The 19,616-nt window shown below is 47.7% G+C and overlaps 1 protein-coding gene across 1 annotated transcript in view; it reads left to right on the top strand.

Annotated features, from left to right (window-relative positions):
- Positions 1-15,552, top strand: part of LOC121020999 (uncharacterized) — a 22,666-nt gene extending 7,114 nt beyond the window's left edge. The window contains exons 3-6 of the mRNA XM_040461106.1: positions 7,378-7,475; positions 7,616-7,726; positions 12,378-12,601; positions 14,919-15,552. Coding sequence (XP_040317040.1) covers positions 7,378-7,475; positions 7,616-7,726; positions 12,378-12,456 — 288 coding nt within the window. The 3' untranslated portion in view covers positions 12,457-12,601; positions 14,919-15,552. The remainder of the gene's footprint in view (positions 1-7,377; positions 7,476-7,615; positions 7,727-12,377; positions 12,602-14,918) is intronic.
- The last annotated feature ends 4,064 nt before the right edge of the window (positions 15,553-19,616 follow it).

The raw sequence follows: 19,616 nt of genomic DNA, 5'->3' as shown, positions 1-19,616 counted from the left end.
TTTCTTCCTTTTCTTTCTCTCTCTTTCTCTCTCTTTCTCTCTCTTTCTCTCTCTTTCTCTCTCTTTCTTCACTGGGATGTAATTCGCTTACCATATAACTCACTCATGTAAAGTATACAGCTAGGAGTGCCTGACTGGCTCAGTTGGTAGAACATGCAGCTCTTGATCTCAGGATTGTGAGTGTGAGCCCCACATTGAATGTAAAATAAAAAAAAAGTAAAATAAATAAATAAATAAATAAATAAATAAATAAAGTATACAATTAAATGGGTTTTTTTAATTTTTTTAAATGTTTTTATTATTTTTAAAGGAGAGAGAGAGACAGAGCATGAGTGGGGGAGGGGCAGAGAGAGAGGGAGACACAGAATCCGAAGCAGGCTCCAGGCTCTGAGCTGTCAGCACAGAGCCCGATGCGGGGCTCGAACTCACAAACTGTGAGATCGTGACCTGAGCCAAAGTCGGATACTTAACCAACTGAGCCACCCAGGCGTCCCTAAGTGGGTTTTTAGTATATTCACAAAAGTTGTGCAACCATTGCCACAAATTTTAGAACATTTTTATCATCCCAGAAACAGACCCTTTATCATTTAGATGTCACCTTCATTCCCCGTATCTACCCCCCAGCCCCTGCCTGTCACCCCTCAGTGACCATTAATCTACTTTCTGTCCTTATAGATCTTTTCCTATTCTGTCAATTCCACGTAAAAGGAATCATTCAATATGTCGCCTTTTATGTCTACCTCCTTTTACTTAGCGTATTTTCAAAGTCCATCCATATTGTAGCATATATCAGCACTTCGTTCCTTTTTATGGCTGAATAGTACTCCGTTGTGTGGGTATAACACATTTTATCCATTCATTGGCTAATGGACGTTTCAGTTCCATTTTTTTTCTATTATTCTACCATGAATATTCATGTACAAGTTTTTATGAGAACAAATGTTATCATTTCTCTTGGGTCATACCTAGGGGCAGAATTTTGGGGTCATAGAGTGATCCTATGTTTAACCTTTGAGGAACTACCAAATTGTTTTCCAAAGTGACTGTACTGTTTTACATTCCCAGCAGCAGTATGTGAGGTTCCAGATTTCCACATCCTCATCAACCTCGCTATTAACTGTCTTTTCTTATTTTAGCATTCTGGTGGGTGTGAGATGAAGTAATTTTCATTGTAGTTTTGATAGCATTTCCCTACTGGCTAATGATGGATGTTGAGCATCTTTCTAAGTGTTTATTCGCCATTTATATGTCTTCTTTGTTTGTTGTTTTAATTGTTTTAATGTTTATTTATTTATTTTGAGAGAGAGAGCACTAGCAGGGGAGGGGCAGAGAGAGGGAGAGAAAAAAATCCCAAGCAGGCTCCTTGCTGCCAGCGTGGAGCCCGATGCAGTGCTTGGTCTCACTACCATGAGATCATGACCTGAGCTGAAATCAAGACTCAGATGCTCAACCCACTGAGCCACCCAGGGGCCCCTGTGTGTCTTCTTTGGATTAATGTCTATTCAAATCCTTTGCCCATTACTTAACTGGTTATTTGTCTTTTTACTACTGAATTGTAAGAGTTCTTTATATATTCTCATTAAAAGTCCTTTATCATATATATGATTTGCAAACATTTTCTCCTACTCTGTAGATTGTCTTTTCACTTATTTGTTTTAAGTAAACTCTACCCCCAATGTGGGGCTTGAACTCATGACCCCAAGATCAAGAGTTGCATGTTCTACTAACTGAGCCAGCCAGGTGCCCTTGCGTTTTCACTTTCTTGATGGTATCCTTCGAAGCACAAAAGTTTTAAATTTCATACAGTCTAATCTATTTTTTCTTTAGTTGTTTATGCTTTTGGTGTTATATCTAGAAAACCATTGCCTAACCTGAGGTCACAAAGATTTATTCCTGTGATTGTTTTCTTCTAAGAATTTTATATTTTTAGGTCTTTGTCCCATTTAGAGCTGATTTTTATATATCACATGAGGTAGGGGTCCACTTTTATTTATTTGTATGTGGATATACAATTGTCCCAGAATTGTTTATTGAAAAGACTTTTGTCCCTATTGAATTTTTGGCACCATGTTGAAAATCAATTGACCATAAATGTGAGGTTTTATTCTGGACTCTGAATTCTATTCCACTGACCTGTCTGTTTACCCTTATGCCATTACCACACTGTCTTGATTCCTGTAGCTTTGGAGTAAGCTTTGAAATCAAGAAGTGTGGGTCCTTTGAATGTTGTGGCTTTTAATTTTTTTAAATGTTTATTTATTTTTGTAAGAGAGAGAGCAAGCAGGGGAGGGGCAAAGAGAGAGGGTGAGAGAGAGAGAATCCAAAGCAGGCTTCACGCCCAACACAGGGCTCTAACTCACAGACCATGAGATCATAACCTGAGCTGAAGTTGAATGCTTAATCTACTGAGCCACCAAGGCACCCCTGTTGTGACCTAAAGGTAATTTGTCTGTTTTATTCTGACCACTTTTACTATTTTCTCCTTGTCTTTGGTTTTTTGCAGTTTCACTAATGTGTAAGGCAGTGAATTTTGTATTTATCCTGCTTAGGATTTGTTGGATTCTTAAATGTATGATTTAATGTGTTTCATCAACTCTGGAAATTTTTGAGCCATTGTTTCATCAATTATTGCCTATGTCCATTCTTTCCTTTCCTTTCGGACTCTGCTTAGACCTTTTCATTGTGATATCATGTCTCTTACCCACCCCTCTGCATTTTCTTTCTTTTTTTCCCATTATGCATCATTCTTGGTATTTCCTTCTGACCTGTATTCCAGTTCATTAATTTTTCCTTTACTATTTCTAATCTGCTGGTAAAATTCTTTCAGTTCTTAATTTTGGTTATTGTAGTTTTAAGTTCCAGAATTTACATTGTTCCCCCTGTTTAACATTTGTAATATCATTTTTTAAAGTTTCTATTTCCCAGCCAAATTTTCCATTCTTGGATTTTATTGTTTTGTAATCTGTGCTGATCATTTCAATATCTGGAGACCCTATGAGTCTACTGCTATGACCTGTTGTACCTACTGTTCTTATTCATGCTGTCTGATGTCCTTGGGTTATCTTTGTGTACTGGACATTGTTTTTGAAAGTTATTTATAGAAATACCTTGAGGCTCAAGATAATAGTGTCTTTCTCTAAAAAGAACTTATTATTTACCAGCTCTTGAGGGCACTAGCAATCCAGAACCACCTGACTTTGAAATGTTCACCCTAGCCCCTCCATGCAGCCACAATTGCAGTTCAGCCTTTTCCAGAGCAAAGCCCCAGGGCATAAGCAACCTTCAGAAGAGACTTCACTTCTCCACTTTCCCCTCTTCAGTATCTCAGCATCACAACTCAGCAATTCCTCAAATCTTGTTACTTCTCTGATGCTTTTTTTTTTAAGTTTATTTATTTTGAGAGAGAGAGAGAGAGAAAGAGAGAGAGAGAGAGAGAGAGAGAGAGAGAGAGTGTGTGTGTGCACGCGCAAGCAGGGGAGAGGCAGAGAGAAGAAGAGAGAATCCCAAGCAGTCTCTGCATTGTTAGCCCGGAGCCCAACGCAGGTCTGAACTCACGAACCATGAGATCATGACCTGAGCTGAAACCAAGAGTCGACACTTAACCGACCGAGCCACCTAGACACCCCACTGATGCTTTTAAGATGACTTTTTAAAAGTTTAAGTTTTATTGGTATGAAGGTTAATTTTATTTGAATTATCTAGGTGTCCATATCCAGAATTGGTAAACCCTTTAATCCTCATTTGATGAGTCTGATAAGCAGCAATATCTTCAGAGAAGGTAGGATCCTCACTGTGCTACGGGATCGATCCTGGTTGGACTGAGTCATGGTAACCCCCTTTTTCTATGCCTGAGGTGGGCATATGACCCACTTCTGGGGGGGAAAAAGAGAAAAACTCCTGGGAATTTGTGGGTGAATTCTTGTGCCCTTCTGAAAGAGAGCTGCTGGGGAACCAGAACCCTTTCTCTTCTTTGTGCTTCGGAATGATGTTGTGTAAGTCACGCTTGAATCTATGGCAACCCTTTTATGACTGAGGGAAAAGCTAAGAAATTTGTAGGGATATCAGCGATATTGATATTGATATTGTTGAGCTATCTAAAAGCCCTGAAACTCTTTGCTTCTAGACCTTCTTCTTCTTCTTTTTCTTCTTCTTCTTTTTTTTTTTTTTTTTGATAAAGTGCTCTGATTTCTTTCTTTTTTTTTTATGTTTATTTTTGAGAGAGGGAGAGAGTGAGCATGGAGGGCAGAGAGAGAGGTGGGAAGACACAGAATCTAAACCAGGCTCAAGGCTCTGAGCTGTCAGCACAGAGCCCGATGTGGGGTTTGAGCCCACGGACCATGAGATCATGACCTGAGTCAAAGTCGGACACTTAATTGACTTGAGCCACCCAGGCGCCCCTTTGCTAGACTTCTTAAGGAAATAATAAACATCCTTATGGTTTCACTGTCGGTCAGATTTTCTGTTGTGTGCAGCCCAAAGCATTCCAAACTGACATATCATCCTTCAGGACTCCGCTTGAAAGGCCACCACTTCAGGGAGGCCTTCCTGAAATCCCCACATCAACACATTTAGTGTCCCTCATCATATTTGTAATTATTTGTGGAATGATAGTCTTTTTCTCTGGGCTGTAAAGTTCGTGGGAACAGAGACCACAGTCGGGTCCTAGAGCCCAGCCCAATGCCAGGCATGGTAGCCTCTAAATAAATAATTATCCAAAAAATAAAGGGTCAAGAGCCCAAGTACATGGAGAAACTGGATAAAAATCCTGGAGGCTATGAATTAAAATTTGTGCAATTATGTTTCTAACACATGAAAACTTTTAAAGCTCAAAGAATCATTACAGAAGGGTTGGAGTGGCCATCGTGAGAAAGGGTGTGAGTGTTTATCTGGTACAAGTAAAAGCTGCCAAGTAGTGTTAAAGACCCAGCTGGGATTAGACCCCATAAATGTGCATTGGCATAAATCGGCAGAATTATGAGATTTCTTCCAGCAGTGTTCAGCTGGCTAGATGTGTGAGAGAAGTGGGTAATTAAATTGATCCAAAGATGGGGATTCTCAGGATGGACTGCTTTTTGTTCTGTTCACTAGTGAAGTAAATAAAAGTAGCTATGGAATTTTATGTATTTACTTTTTTATATTTTAAGTTTATTTATTTTGAGAGAGAGAGAGAGAGTGTGAGCACAAGTGGGGGAGGGGCAGAGAGGAGCAACAGAATCGCAAGCAGGCTCCGCGCCCACTGGCGCCCTTGGAATTTCATTTTTTAATTTTTATGTTTGTTTATTTTATTTTGAGAGGGAGAGAGAGTGTGTGCACGCATGTGTGTGAGTAGGGGAGGGGCAGAGGAAGAAGGAGAAAGAGAGACAATCCCAATGCCGGTCTCAGTCTCACCAAGGTGAGATCGTGACCTGAGCCCAAATGAAGAGTGATTAACCGACTGAGCCACCCAGCTGCCCCCGACTTTTCACTCTCTCAATAAAGTAAATCTCTTAAAATTCAAAGCCATGCCCTTTTGTTCCAGACTGGAGAATATCCCCCGGCTGAAACACTCACCCCAGAAGTCTTTCCCATCACCCACTTGCCCTGGAAAGGCTTGAGGAGGGGGGGGAATCTGTGAATTTCTTAAGGGGTGTGAGTGTGTGTGCATGCACACGTTTTCCTGGGGTGAGTGTTAAAGGGGTCTGTGATCGAGAAAGGCAAGAACCACTGATGTGGAGTTGGCTCCTAGGCACGGACCACTGTGTGGATCAGGGCTTGAGTGGTGAGTAGTCCCAGCCCTTGCTTATTGAAGAGAGGCCATGTGGTACAGTGGTGGGCGTGCAGACTCCAAAGTCAGAGGCATGGGCTATGCCACACAACTCCTTGGTTTTCTCCTCCATAAAGTGGAAACGATAATCACAGTTCCTTACCTCAGAGGGCTGGAACAAAGATTAAATGAGTTAGTACAAGGGCACCTGGGTGCCTCAGTCAGTTAAGCTTCCAACTCTGGATTTCAGCTCAGGGTATTATCCCATGGTTCATGAGTTTGATCCCCACATCGGGTTCTGCACTGGCAGGTGCAGAGCCTACTTGGGATTCTCTCTTTCTCTGTCCCTCCCCCGCTTTCAAAATAAATAAACTTAAAACAATTTTTTTAAAGGGGCACCTCGGTGGCTCAGTCAGTTAAGCGCCTGGCTTTGGCTCAGGTCATGATCTCACAGTACGTGAGTTCAAGCCCCATGTCAGGCTCTGTGCTGACAGTGCAGAGCCTGAAACCTGATTCAGATTCTGTGTTTCCCTCTCTCTCTGCCCTCCCCTGCTCACACTCTGTCTCTCTCTCTCAAAAATAAATAAACATTAAAAAAAACTTAAAAATTTTTTTAAATAAATGAGTTAAATGCAAATACTTAGCACCATGCCTGGTATTTAGTGAAAGCTGACTTTTATTATAGCTGATTGATGATGATGCATTGGGACACACATCCGAGGACAAAGACCTTGAATCAGGAGGCAGCGTTTGAGGGTACACAGCTGCTGCTGATTTGTGCAAAGCACGCAATCTAAGCATTCTCTCCCCTCTGACACTGTGTGACTCAGGGCAAACTCCTCAGCTGCTCTGTGCCTCAGGTATCTCACCTGTAATATGGAGATAATAATAGTAACTGCCTCATGGGACTGTTGCCGGGGTTCTCTGCAGGCTTAGAGCAGTGACTCCAATTCAGTAAGTGCTTGGTTGTTTGTCTGATTTTTTAGGTAGGCTCCATGCCCAACGTGGGGCTTGAACTCATGACCCTGAGATTAAGAGTCACGTGTGCTACGACTGGGCTAGCCAGGCGCCCCACTGCTGGCATTATTATTATCACTGTCTAGGTACATCCAGCCTCCTTATTCTGATAAGAGAGGCCCTTTCCAGGTGTTTCCCACAGCCTTCCCTCATGCTGAAACCTTCACAGCTCACAGCACCTTCATGCACACCATGTCTGCCTCACAGAGGCTGTACACAGTGAAGAATTAAGACTCAAAGGAAGTGACTAGCCTAAGGTCTCTCCACCTGCCCCCTGCCTCATCGTATTCCCTTCCAAGAGTGTCCCCCCTGTCTCTCCCCAGTTTCCATCTGTAGCAATCCCACTCCTGAAACCCCACACCTTTCATAAAGCCTTCTCAACTCAGAATCCCTGCGTTGAACCCAACACACGACTCGTGGGTGCGTGTGCCTCACTGCCAGGCCTTCTTGCCCCTCTCACTGCACCTCTCTCCATTCTTTGCACCGCGAAGGCTCTCGCCAGAGAGCTGCAGGATGGAGGAGATCAAAGACTTGATGGTTCTACTGGCCCGGGATGTTCCATGTTCAAGGGAAGGAGGGAGGAGTCCCCAAAACACTGATCTGCACTGAACACACAGACAATGGCCAGACCATATGGAAAAACAGACCTCGGACATCCACAGCCTGCAGAAACCCGGCCAGGAAATCACCTCCTCAAATACAGTAAACCACCCAGGTAATCCATAGGTCCCGTTTGTAACAAGTCAGACTATGTCTAGGAACAATTCAGAAAGCTAACCACTAACTTCTGGAATAGTTGGCTCAAAATGGCCAGAACTGACAACTTCCCTAACTTTTGTCCACTGTGCAACTTAGGACCAGCCAGAGAGTCAAATATGCACCCCCAACCAGTCATACAGGATGCCTGGCTTATAGTCACCTGCCTTCCAGCTTCTGCACGCCAACAGCCTCCAGAGAAGGCACCAGGTACCTGAATCTTTCCCATTTCTCTGCTATAAATAAAGCTTTACCACCCCTCCACCTACCCTGGAGTCTCTTTTAAAATGCAAGTGACCATGGCTGACTGACTTCCCTTGCTGTAGCAAGCTCTTGAATCAATAGCCTTTGCTTTTCTCACTTGTTCAGGCTTCGTTTATTGGCCCAGGAATGGCAGCTCAGGGAGCGAGGCGAGGACCGGCCTCATCAGTACCCTTGGTCCCACTGGGGTGGAGCTCAGAGCCCTCAGATGACAGAGTTGCTGGCTGGTCCGCTGGAAACACTGATCAGACCTTTGGACTCAGCTGAGCCAGGGCTGGAGATGCCAAATTGACTCAGATTAAATCCCCCGGGCATAAAATCACAAAAGAGTTTTTGTTAGATGCTGATTGGGAAGGAGGGGCCCCAGAGATCTGGGAAAAGGGTAGGACATCTGGGAATAGAGAAATGAGGGAGAGGCAGGAACTTTGCCTAGAGCGGGAGCCAGGGATGGCCTGGAGCTACTTTGATGGGATGGAGAGTTGAGTCACGATTCATATCTGATCTCCAAGATTCTTTAGTCAATGCAGAGACATTTACTGAGTGCCCCCTTCTGGGCACTAGAGGTGGGACACGCAAGGCCTCTGGCTTCCCGGAGCTCGTGTCCTTGGTGGCAGGGGCGGTAGATGGCTACAGAAGTCAGACAGCTTCAGAAGAGTAAGCGCACTGAGAAAAATGAAATGGGATGGTGCCCTCGAGAAGGGGTGCCGAGAGCGGGGAACACACGAGAGTGGCTGGGGAGGGACACCAGAAGGAACCAGCACTGCAGCCAACAGGGGAAATGGTTTTCCTAGCAGAGGGAGCAGCTTAAGCAAAGACCCTGAGGTGAGACCTGGGTGTGACAGAAAGGTCGGTGTGGCCAGAGCTGTGTGGGCAGAGGGCGATCGTGGCTGGAGGGGACCAGGAGGGACGTTCAGGGACACCACGAGTAGAGGGCCTCCCAAGCCATTCTAAGAGTTTAGATTTTATTTGGGCCTCAGTATAACGGAGTTTTTGAAAGAAGGCACTGAACGGCTTGCTTGCTTAAGCTGCTCCATCAAGGCCTTAGAAGCTCTCCTTTGTTGAAATCTTGTCAAATCCTGGCAGGCAGGGGAAGTGTGTATGTGGGGTAACAGTGTTAAGGAGAGAAAATGTGGATCAGACCCAGACACATCACAACCAGAATTCCTTGCTGAGTAGGATCAAAAGGGCCACAAGAGTGTGTTATAATCCCCTGAAATTGCACACTAATTTGTGTGTGTGTGTGTATATACCCTATTTCAGTGAGTTTTTTCAGACTCTCAGAGGAATCTCTGCCACCAGAAAAAGCCAGAAAGGGAGAATATTAACTTCTATGCTAGCATACCCATGCACCATCCCAGTAAGGACACAGATATTGCCCCGAGGAGGGGAAGGGGGGGGCGGGGCAGGACAGGGAACTTTCCACTGTGTACCAAGTGCTTTACCTATTTTTAAAAGTCCACTTCAGTGTAAAGGACTGAAGCTGGAGAGGAATGGATGGGTGGGGAAGAAGGTGCCGAAGCCTTGGTGTGGCCAGGGAGGGGCAGCAACACATATCTGCTGGTCTTAACTTGACGGCCCCACCCCTAGCCTGTGCTCACATGCCTTGCACTGGAGAACCCCGCCCAGAGAGGCCGCACTGGCCCTGAGCCTGCCCAGGGCTCAGCTGCCCAGGGGCCACCAGCCTCACTGCCCCAGGAGAGGGACAGGAACAGATGCCCTCTGCTCAGGTCACCAAACTCTGCTCAGGTCACTGTCCTCTGCCATGTCCCAGGCCCCTCTGGTCCCCAAACCTTCATAGAGAGAAGCCCGAGCCTCCCGAACACCCTGCTGACCCCACCAGGAGCTCCTGGCTCCGATCTGAACCTGCTTCTTTTCCCAGCCTCTTGGTTGGTCATTTTGCTTTGAGTCAAGTCCCCCTTGCTCTGCTTTCGTGTGGTGCCGTGCCCAGCCCCAGCCTGGCAGATGGGAGCTGAGATGGGGGTGTTTTCTCTAATTCTCTCCAACATCTCGGCTTGGATTTGCTTCGCCTCCCCAAAAATAGGTCTGGCCCAGCCTTCAGGACCCACCTGTTCTCAGCGATCAGCCAGTGGGCAGGGACCAGCCTCCCTGGGGTGTTCAGTTCTTTGGTGATTCAGGGCCACGGGTCAGAGAGCAGTCAGCCGCTGATGACATTTCCCTGCCAGGATGCAGAGCAGGTGAGGGCCTCCTGGTCCACCCTTGGAGAAGGGACCAAGGAGGTTCTATGCAAGTCAGTTAAACCACAGAGCAGACCTTGCAACACCTTCCTCCTGAGGCCTCGGGACCAGACGGGGGTATGCAGGCAGACACCTACACTTGCATAGCCAAACAATTCTACGGCCCATTCTTCTAACTCTAGAATAAGTGCATAATAACACCAACCGATATTTGTGGGGACTTACTGTGGCCAGGCGCTATTCAGTTAAAGACTTTATGTGTATCACCTCATTACGAGGTGCCTGGGGGCTCAGTCAGTTAAACGTGTGACTTCGGCTCAGGTCATGATCTCGCAGTTCACGAGTTCAAGCCCTGCATCAGGCTCTGTGCTGACAGCCCAGAGCCTGGAGCCTGCTTTGGATTCTGTGCCTCCCTCTCTATCTCTGTCCCTCCCTTGCTAGAATTCTGTCTCTCTCTCTCTCAAAAATAAATAAAAACATTAAAAAAAAAAAAAAACCCTAGGCAGTGGCATAGGGATGTCCCCTTTGCACACAGGGAGCTGGGATGTGAACCCGGGCAGGCTGGGAATACTGTGCCTGTAGCGCTCATGAATGAAAACGAAGGGATTTGCAGAAGGGCCCCACAACCTTGCACAAATGGGATCCGATCTGTGGCCCAGTCACCAGAGGACAAAAGCATGGGTCCTGACTGTTCCACACACTGAGTGTGCAATGCAGCTCATTCCAGCCTGGAGTAAGAGTCCCTGGATCCCCCACCACTCTGCACTCCAAGAACCTGTGGCCCAGGGCAGCTCAAGACCTCCTGGACCCTTTCTTTTGTAACATAAGGAGACAGCCTACACTGCTTCACCCCTCCCAGTGCCAAAAGGCCACTTGTCACTTAGGGTGACTGTACTTAAGCCCCCACTTAACCCCCCCCCCCCCCCGCAGGGAATCCAGGCTGAGCCCACCATGCCTTCTCCCTGCCCCTGCCCTAAGTGCTGGGCCAGAAGGTGGGAGACCCCAGTCCCGGCTCCCGCTTGGTGGAATGTTTGGCACCTCCTGCCTCGTTTTTCTCATCTGATGCATGGCTGGAATGTCCTCCAGTGCACCCCCACTTTACAAGGTTTGGGGGAAGATCAGATGAGAGGGTGAATCTGAAGACCCTATAGGGACTGGGAGGCCCTGGGCCTGGTGAAGAGTTTGGGCCCGTGGTGTGTCTCTGAACCCCCACGTGCTGGTGTCTCCCCACCTCTGGAGTGGGACGGGATCTGCAGGGAGAGGACGGTGGCTGGTACTGGGCCTAACTGCCCCTCCATCACCTGACTGTCCAGCTGCCCCCTATGGCAGCAGACCCTGCCCAGGGGTGAAGGAACAGGGACGGGAGGAGAGTGGCCAACCACAGCCGGAGCAGGAAAGCTGGGGAGCCAGGCTGGAGTCCCATATGGAACAGGAGGCCGCTGAGTAGGGACCACCACACTTCCCAGCCCTGGGAAGGGCAGGGGTCACTGGAGAGCCCAGGAAATCCCATCGGGAATAGTGGCGCACCTGTGTGTTTGCCAGAGGTGACCTGGGCCCGTGGCCACAGGCGCTGGGTCACCTCCTGCTGCAGCAAAGCCTCAGTCTGGTTCTGACTTTTGGTCCTCAGTGTGTTCTGTCTCCCCTATTGTTCTGGGGCACCTGCTGGGCTTGTGCACCCCTTCTTTCCCCCGAGAGTTTTTCGGCTACTGTTGGGGCTTGCTCACCCTGTATGGCAAATATTTCCTTCCTGGTTTATGTCTCCGGCTCTTCTGGGCTTATAATGGCTCAGTGGACATTTCTGCCTAGAAATGTCTGGATTTTGCTGAAGTTTCCCCTCAGCATACACCACACACAAGAGGTGACTGAGATTTTTATCACGCAGTCCTCAACGCCAGGTCCTGCAGGGGAAACCAAGAAGTATGAGGCAAAGCCCCTGCCCTGGGCAATTCATAATCTAGTTTTTTTGGGGTTTTTAAAATAATCTAGTTATTCAAAAGTGAGGGGTGCCTGGGTGGCTCAGTTGGTTAAGCATCCAACTTCGCCTCAGGTCATGATCTCAGGGTTCGTGAGTTTGAGCCCCGCGTTGGGCTCTGTGCTGACAGCTCAGAGCCTGGAGCCTGCTTCGGATTCTGTGTCTCCCTCTCTCTCTGCCCCTCCCCCACTCAGGCTCTGTTTCTGTCTCTAAAAAATGAATAAACCTTAAAAAAATTTTTTTTAATAAAGGACTAGGCAAAATGCCTCTAAAGTTCCACACTGTTCTAGGGCGAGGAGAGAAAGGCTTAAAGAGGACTCTAGGATTTTGAACAACAGGTGAGAAGTCAGGAGAGGAAGCAGGTTCGGGGAGAAGACTTCATTCAGTTTTAAGTAAACTGAGTGGACCTCATCACGACCCTTCCTTCCCCCAGGTTCCAGGTGCCACTGCCACAGACTGACCTGGTGTGTCCCCGCCAGCTCCTCCGCCACGTCCCTCCTCTGGGCGTGTGACCCTGGCTGCGGCAAGGTCAGAGCAAGAAAGACGGACTAACCTTTGCTCCAGGATATTTGTCAGCTTCTCTCAGTGAATAAACAGCTTTGCCGTCACCAACACAGTCTTTCTGGAAACTCAGCTGGCGCTGCTGAGTGCCCAAAGGTGAGGGTGGGATCCCCGAAATTGACAATTGAGTTTCCATCGCCCTAGGGTCAGGAAAGCTTGAAACAAATTATTGAGAAAGAAATTGAAATGTGGTTCCTTCAGACCTGTGTTCCAGCACCCAGATTAGGACCCGGTTCACAGGCAAACCTCCCCATGAGTGGTTTAGATGAGGGGCCTCATGCCCGGGCGTGCACCCATCACCCATGGAGCTCAGGAACGAGATCACCCAGACTGGGGACCCGGCACCTGTAATTTAATAATCCCCACGGGTGATTGGCAGGCACACCTGAGTGACAGGCCCCCTTGGCCTGGAGAGGACTGCCATGGCCAGAGGGTTGGGCCAGGGAGAGACATGGACAGAGATGGTCCTGGGACACCAGGAGTTCCCTCAGAGAGACTGAGCTGGGGCTTGGCAGGTGGATGTTCCGAGCACAGAGGGGAGGGAGGGCGGAGGGCCTTCTAGCACAGGCCCTGGCTGAGGGGCTCAGCCTGTTTGGGGTGGGGGTGAAGTTGGAGAGGCCAGCTGTGGCCACAGGGCAAGGCTCTGAATGCCAAGCTCAGAGCCAGGTAGATACTGACGCTGCCAGGAGCAGGAAAGGCTGTGAGCAGAGAAGGGAGACCCTCTCCAGTACCGGTGGGCCTTTGTTTGTGCATTCAGGGCTTTTGAGGCCCCTGAATGAGCCAAGGCCTGTGGTCAGAGGGCAAGCCCACACTTCCTCCTGCCTCAGCTCGCCTTTCCTTCACATCATGCCCCAACTCTTCTATTTCTGACTTCAAGTCCTTGGCATGTACGAAATTCTTGCCTCTCCTTTGGCAGCCCTGCCTGCCTCTCGGGCCACGGTATTGAATTTGTACCCTTATTCTTACCCTTTTATGTCTGCCTTTCTTAGGCCTTCAGCACAGTCTGTCCAGATTAATTTGACACCAAACTGGCTTTCTCCAGAAAGGTAGGGAAAGTTCTAGGCACAAGAGTGAGATTCATGTGGGGAGAATTACCGTGGCCCCTTCTTTAAGGCAGTTAGAGTCCTGTGTGTCCAGTAACAACCCATGAAGAGAGAAGCTATATTCTTGACGCGCAGGTAGTAGAAATGACTTGCTCACATTCTGGCCCAGAGACTCTGGCTCTGCTCTGTAACAGCGAAAGTGACACCTTCCTCAAACCGTGACTAGGACCCACATTACTTCCAGAACCTGCTCTCTCTGTATACCTCTGCTCTGGTGGGAAAATTCTTTTTTTTTTTTTTTTTAAATGTTTTTATTTATTTTTGAGAGACAGAGAGAGAGCACAAGTGGGAGAAGAGCAGAGAGAGAGGGAGACACAGAATCCAAAGCAGGCTCCAGGCTCTGAGCTGTCAGCACAGAGCCCGACACGGGGCTTGAACCCACAAGGCATAAGATCATGACCAGAGCCAAAGTCGGACACTTAACTGACTGAGCCACCCAGGCGCCCCATCTGATGGGAAAATTCTTAACTTACTTGTACAATTAGGTGAGGGGTTGGAAATTCGGCCCATTTATCACATGGACCTTTATTCTCTCGTAGAAGCCTCTTTGGGCTGAGAAGATATGTGTCTGTCACCCTCCTTACTTGGGAAAATGCACTGTGTCCTGCTCTGAATTCACATCTGTAGTTGATCTTGGAACTGGTCACAGTACTATGTGTGGCCAGTACATGAAGTGCACTCCCAGACCCAAGACCGAAACAATAGGTTGCTGTGTTTTCTCAGAGTGCTTGGAGTCCTCGAGCCTCATCCCCGCTACCACTAGCCAGTGCTTGCCCTTCTTTCTGTGACCTGGCCCATCTTCCCAAGGCACCTTTCCCATCAGCTCCTGCTGAACCCAAGCCAGTCCACAGCACCACACACTGTGGTCCCAGAGCCCCAGGGCGACAAGGAGTCCGCCAAGCTGGGAAGACATTACAGAACTCAGTCCTGGTGGCACACGTCTGGTGCCAGATTTCTTAGTAAGAAAATCAGCTTCTGCCCAGACAGCAACATAACTTTTTCCCCCAATCCCTGGCACAGAGGCCGGGCCACGATCGCCAACCTGCCGTGAGAACACAGGAATATGTCCACTCTGTCACTGGCAAGTCCTGGCAGAGTCTTGCTGTGTTCTGAGACAGCACCCTCAGTGGAGAACTCCGGGCATCATGTCGAGGCAGCTTGAAGTCTTCACTGGAGCCAGAGTCTTGATCTATGTGGCCCATCAACTAAAAAAAAAGTTTGAACAGCATCATTAACCTAACACGACTTACTTTTCCATAGGCCTCTAAGCTTTCACATGCATGCTGTCATTTTTATTTTGGTTTTCACAGTGTCCTGTGAAGTAGGTAAGCTGGATACTGTCGTTAGTCGACGTTCAGAGGTGACAGAGCAGCAGCTTAGCGTGTCTAAGGCCACACGACCCCCAAATGGCAGAACCGGGACTGGAGTCTGGATCAGCGCCGTCCCCTGACGGTTAACCTCTTCAGGACCCAGTGCCAAGTCTCCCCAGCTTGCAGCAGCAGCGACCGCACGGACCACCATGGGCTCCCAGGCCCCGCTAGCTGCAAGGGCACACAGACACTGATGAATGTTCTCGAAGATCCTAAAGACAAGGCTGAGCGGAAGCTTGCATCAGAGGGACAGGTCCTGGCCAATTGTTCCCCATCCCTGGTGACAGGTACCATCTTATTAAATCTGTAAATCGGTTGTGCTGAGACTATAACAGAGGATATCGTCTGAGGAACCTTCCAATTTAGCAGACAATGAGTATCCGCAAACATTTTGGGGGCCTGATCCAGAAGCTCTAGCTTATGGCCATGTCTTCCAAACACATATGGAAGAAAATACGCACATGGGTCCAAACCACTTAACACAGTTGTCAAAGGACTGATGATATTGTAAACTTAATGGCTGCCAAGGTTATGTCCAATCAATTCATTCAGTTCCATAAAGATTTATCGAGCACTTCCTGTTTGCGGAATGCTAATGACCAGACAGATACATGACTCAGGGAGGTACTGAGGCAGTCTCAAGATCTGCCTGAGAGGTACTCTTAGATTGAAATATGGAAATCAAATCAAGAAAAATTCAGACTTTGGGAGTTTCTGACCAAATGTAATGACTCTAGAGCAGTGACTAGGAAACTAGAGCATCCCATCCGTGTCTTGGTCCTCGTTTACCAAACGGGTCATATTCTGTTTCTGCATCATTTCATCACCCCAGAGCCAGGTGAGCCATGATAGGACAAGACAACCACCAGAAAGTGCTGGAATGTGTCCAGAGCTGAGGCAGTGCTCACCATTTCTCCTTCATGGACTCATCCCACAAGCATTTATTAAATGCCTACTATGTGCACGGTGAGGTGGTGAATACAAAGGTAGATGTGGCCGAGTGATCCCCACCCTCCAGGTTCCTTGTAGGAAACAGATCACAATAAGCTGTTGTCATAACTTGTGGGAAGTGAGCTCACTGGGCCAATGCAAAGCCTAATGGTCAGAAGAATGGCATCAGTGAAAGAAAACAGTGTGAACCAATGTGACAGGACATTGGGAACCAACAGCTGGAGATCAGCCTGGTGTGTAGCGACTGGGAAAAGAGTGGTTCTTCTGGAACAAAGGAGTTGAGCAAACCATGATTCGGAGAGGCAGAAAGGCAAACACCAGGCTTTCTGAAAATGGTTGCTATTGCCACAAACCAAAAGGCACAGTTTCATATTAGTTCCTGGGCCCCACCTGTACACACTGGTATGAGCATCAGCATTATCTAGGATAGGGACAGTGTCTCACAGGAAACAGTAGTTAAAAATGTTACTTAATTCAACACAAAACTCCCTTAACATACTACCAGAAAAAAAAAAATGACAATACAAACTAAATGTCTCAAAAATTTCACTTGCACACAATATATAGATAATAGCTTCTACCTGTGAGATCTGGGGCCAAGTACTGCATTTCTCTTTGTGTCTTTGTTTCCAAATCTGTTAAGCTGAGGACTGTGCACAGAGTAAGCACTTGTATAGCTGTAAGTAAGCAAGTACAGCTGTAAGTAAGCACTGCTGAGTCCAGAGTAATGTTAGCTATATTATTATCAGGCCACTGTGTTAAGTTCAAAGTCAGACAAATTCTCAGCTCGTCCTCCTCTTCATCTTCTACCTGTCCTGTCTTCAGAGATACTTTTGGGTGAACATCTCCTGATTATATAGCCTTTGAAAAATGCTTCCTTTTATCCTCAAGACAGTGTCTGCAAATTTAAGCTGGTACTTCACAAATTGCCGAGGCATAGGAAATTCTTTCCTTTATACAACATTTTCAGACCACCAGGTCACAGGAAGTGACAATGATAAATCTTATGAGTTCTTTCATCCACAGCCACTTCTTAATGGAAGGGACTATTTCTGACCTTCAGTTCATGGCAGTTACAAATGTCAAAGGCAGACCTTTTCCCTCCTCCCAGGCTCCTTCCCCTTCTGCTGTGCTCAGTGGCACCCTCCTGTTTGGCAGCTTGCCTCCTCCTAAATAAATGAATGCTGATGGGATGTCACTCAGGGTCACTGAAAGGTCCCCTGACCTAAAATATCTTCCTTTGGCCCTGTGGACTGGGCGTTTCATCACCTGCATTGTACTCTGAGGTCTGGGCAAAGGGGCTTCCCCTCCAAACCCAGGGCTATAAATATGCCTCTGGGTTAGGGCTGTCTGTCACCAACAGTCCCTAGATAAACCAGCCCTCCTGGGACAGCAGCATTAACCCATTAGCTTCGAAAGCTCTTTAGGGACACAAGACCAACACTGAGGATGGTTTTGTTTGGTTTAACGTTTATTTATTTATTTGTGTGTATGTGAGAGAGAAAGAGAGAGAGCGAGCGCACAAGCGCCAGTGGGGGAATGGCAGAGAGAGAGAGAGAGAGGGAGGCCCAGAATCCAAAGTGGCTCTGAGCTGTCAGTGCAAAGCCCCACACTGGGCTGGATGCTGTACCCACAAACTGTGAGATCATAAGTCAAGCCGAAGTCAGACATTTAACCAACTGAGCCACCCAGGCGCCCCAATGCCAGGGATGTTTTAAGGAGAGGCACAAACTTGAGGCTTGTAGACAAATCTGATCAATAGGTTTTGTGGAGTGTACTTACTGCCCTTTTTTTTTTTTTTTAAGTTTATTTATTTATTTTGAGAGAGACAGCATGAGTGGGGTAGGGGCAGAAAGAGAGGGAGAGAGAGAATCCCAAGCAGGCTCCGCTCAGCACAGAGCCTGATGAGGGGCTCAAACTCACGAAACTGTGAGATCATGACCTGAGCCAAGACCAAGAGTCAGACCCACTGAGCCACCCAGGCACCTCGGGTATACTTACTGTCTTGAGATTGTTTTTTAGTCACTTGTCAATATTTTAAAACCGGATACAACTTCTCCTGAAAACACAAAAACAGAAGCTCTAGCAACATTGTCCTGAATCCCCACAAAATCACAGAGGCCTCTGGTCCCCAGCCAGCTTACCTACCTGCCCGTAGGCCTCTGGGCTTAGGTGGAAAAGTTGGGAGAGCAGGCCTGGGCATCTGGGACTCATTTGTCTGTTCTAGAACATTCCAATTCAAATATTTAACCCTACAAATACAAGAAAAGCACAAAGTATGAAAAAATATAGATGATACAAAGTAGCTTAAATAGTCCTTGTCTGGAAAGAACTTAAGGATTTATTGAAAAAACAAAACATACATGTTGAACTCCAAATAAGGAAACAGTTCTTAACATTTAAAAAAAAATTTTTTTTAAATGTTTATTTATTTTTGAGAGAGAGACAGAGTGTGAGTGGGGCAGGAGCAGAGGGAGAGGGAGACACAGAATCAGAAGCAGGCTCCAGGCTCCGAGCTGTCAGCACATAGCCTGACGCGGGGCGGAACTCAAGAACCGCGAGATCATGACCCGAGCTGAAGTCGGACGCTCACCGCCAGGGCCACCCAGGCGCCCCAATTCTTAACATTTTAAAAGCTTTTAGATTTTCACTTCCCTCATCTCTTCCAGATTAACATTGGCTTCTGTTGAGTTCAGTGCTTACTTCCCGGTGGTTGGCTGTGTCCAACTAGCCCCAACTCCCTGAGGCCACAGACTGCCCTCTGTGTCGGCACCAAGAAAAAACAGGTGCTCAAGAAACATGAGGTGGGAGCGCCTGAGACCCCGTGATTTTGTGGTGACACAGGACAATGTTGCTAGAGCTTTTATTTCTATGTTTTTGTTTTTCAAGAGAAGTTATGAAACATCTGGTTTTAAAATATTGACAAGTCAATGGAAAAAAAAAAAAAAGCTTTAAAATAGTGGGTAGACCTAACAATACATGGGTAGATAGCAAATAAAATGTTTAAACTAATAGTGACCGCTTAAGTACTCTATGTCAGACATTTTGTATATGTTATTTATTTACGCCAATAACATAGATAACGCTTCTGGGTACAAATTCAAACACTATATAAGCATATAGAGCAAAACAGCGAAAGCCTATTTTTCCCCTCCTCAGGTGTGGCTCACTCCGCGTTTGGGGTGCATTCCTCCAGATACGGATGGACAGACATATCTCCGGGCCTATCATATATATCAGATCAGCCCCATTTGACCGGTGGGGAAACTGCGGCCAAGACCACAGAGCCGCACGTCCTGGAGCTGAGATTCAAACCCAGATCCCCTGACACCTGAGTCAGCGCATTCCTTCTGCTACGCCCCCGTGTGTAAAATGTTGCGGATGAAGAAACCGAGGCTCACAGAGGGCCAGGAGCTCTCCCAGTCACACAGGGCACGGCCCAATCTGGGACAGGCAGGAGGGCTGCATGGAGGAGAGGGCAGGGACGGCCGACGGCTCACCGCGCCGCAGCGCGCAGCCCCCACCCGCACGGGGCTCGCCCACCGCGCTCTAGGGCAGCTCCCCCCGCCCCCGTGCAGGGACGGTCCGGCGGCCGGGGTCCCGAGGCCCCCCCGCCAAGCCCAGCGCGCGGCCCCCCGGCACGGGGCCCGGAGTGACGGCTGCCTCCGGGGCGGGCAGGGACGGCCC

This window comes from Herpailurus yagouaroundi, unplaced genomic scaffold, assembly GCF_014898765.1.
Source record: "Herpailurus yagouaroundi ecotype Mexico unplaced genomic scaffold, PumYag 254, whole genome shotgun sequence".
NCBI classification, from domain to species: Eukaryota; Metazoa; Chordata; class Mammalia; order Carnivora; family Felidae; genus Herpailurus; species Herpailurus yagouaroundi.
This window is presented reverse-complemented; position numbering and strand designations above follow the sequence as displayed.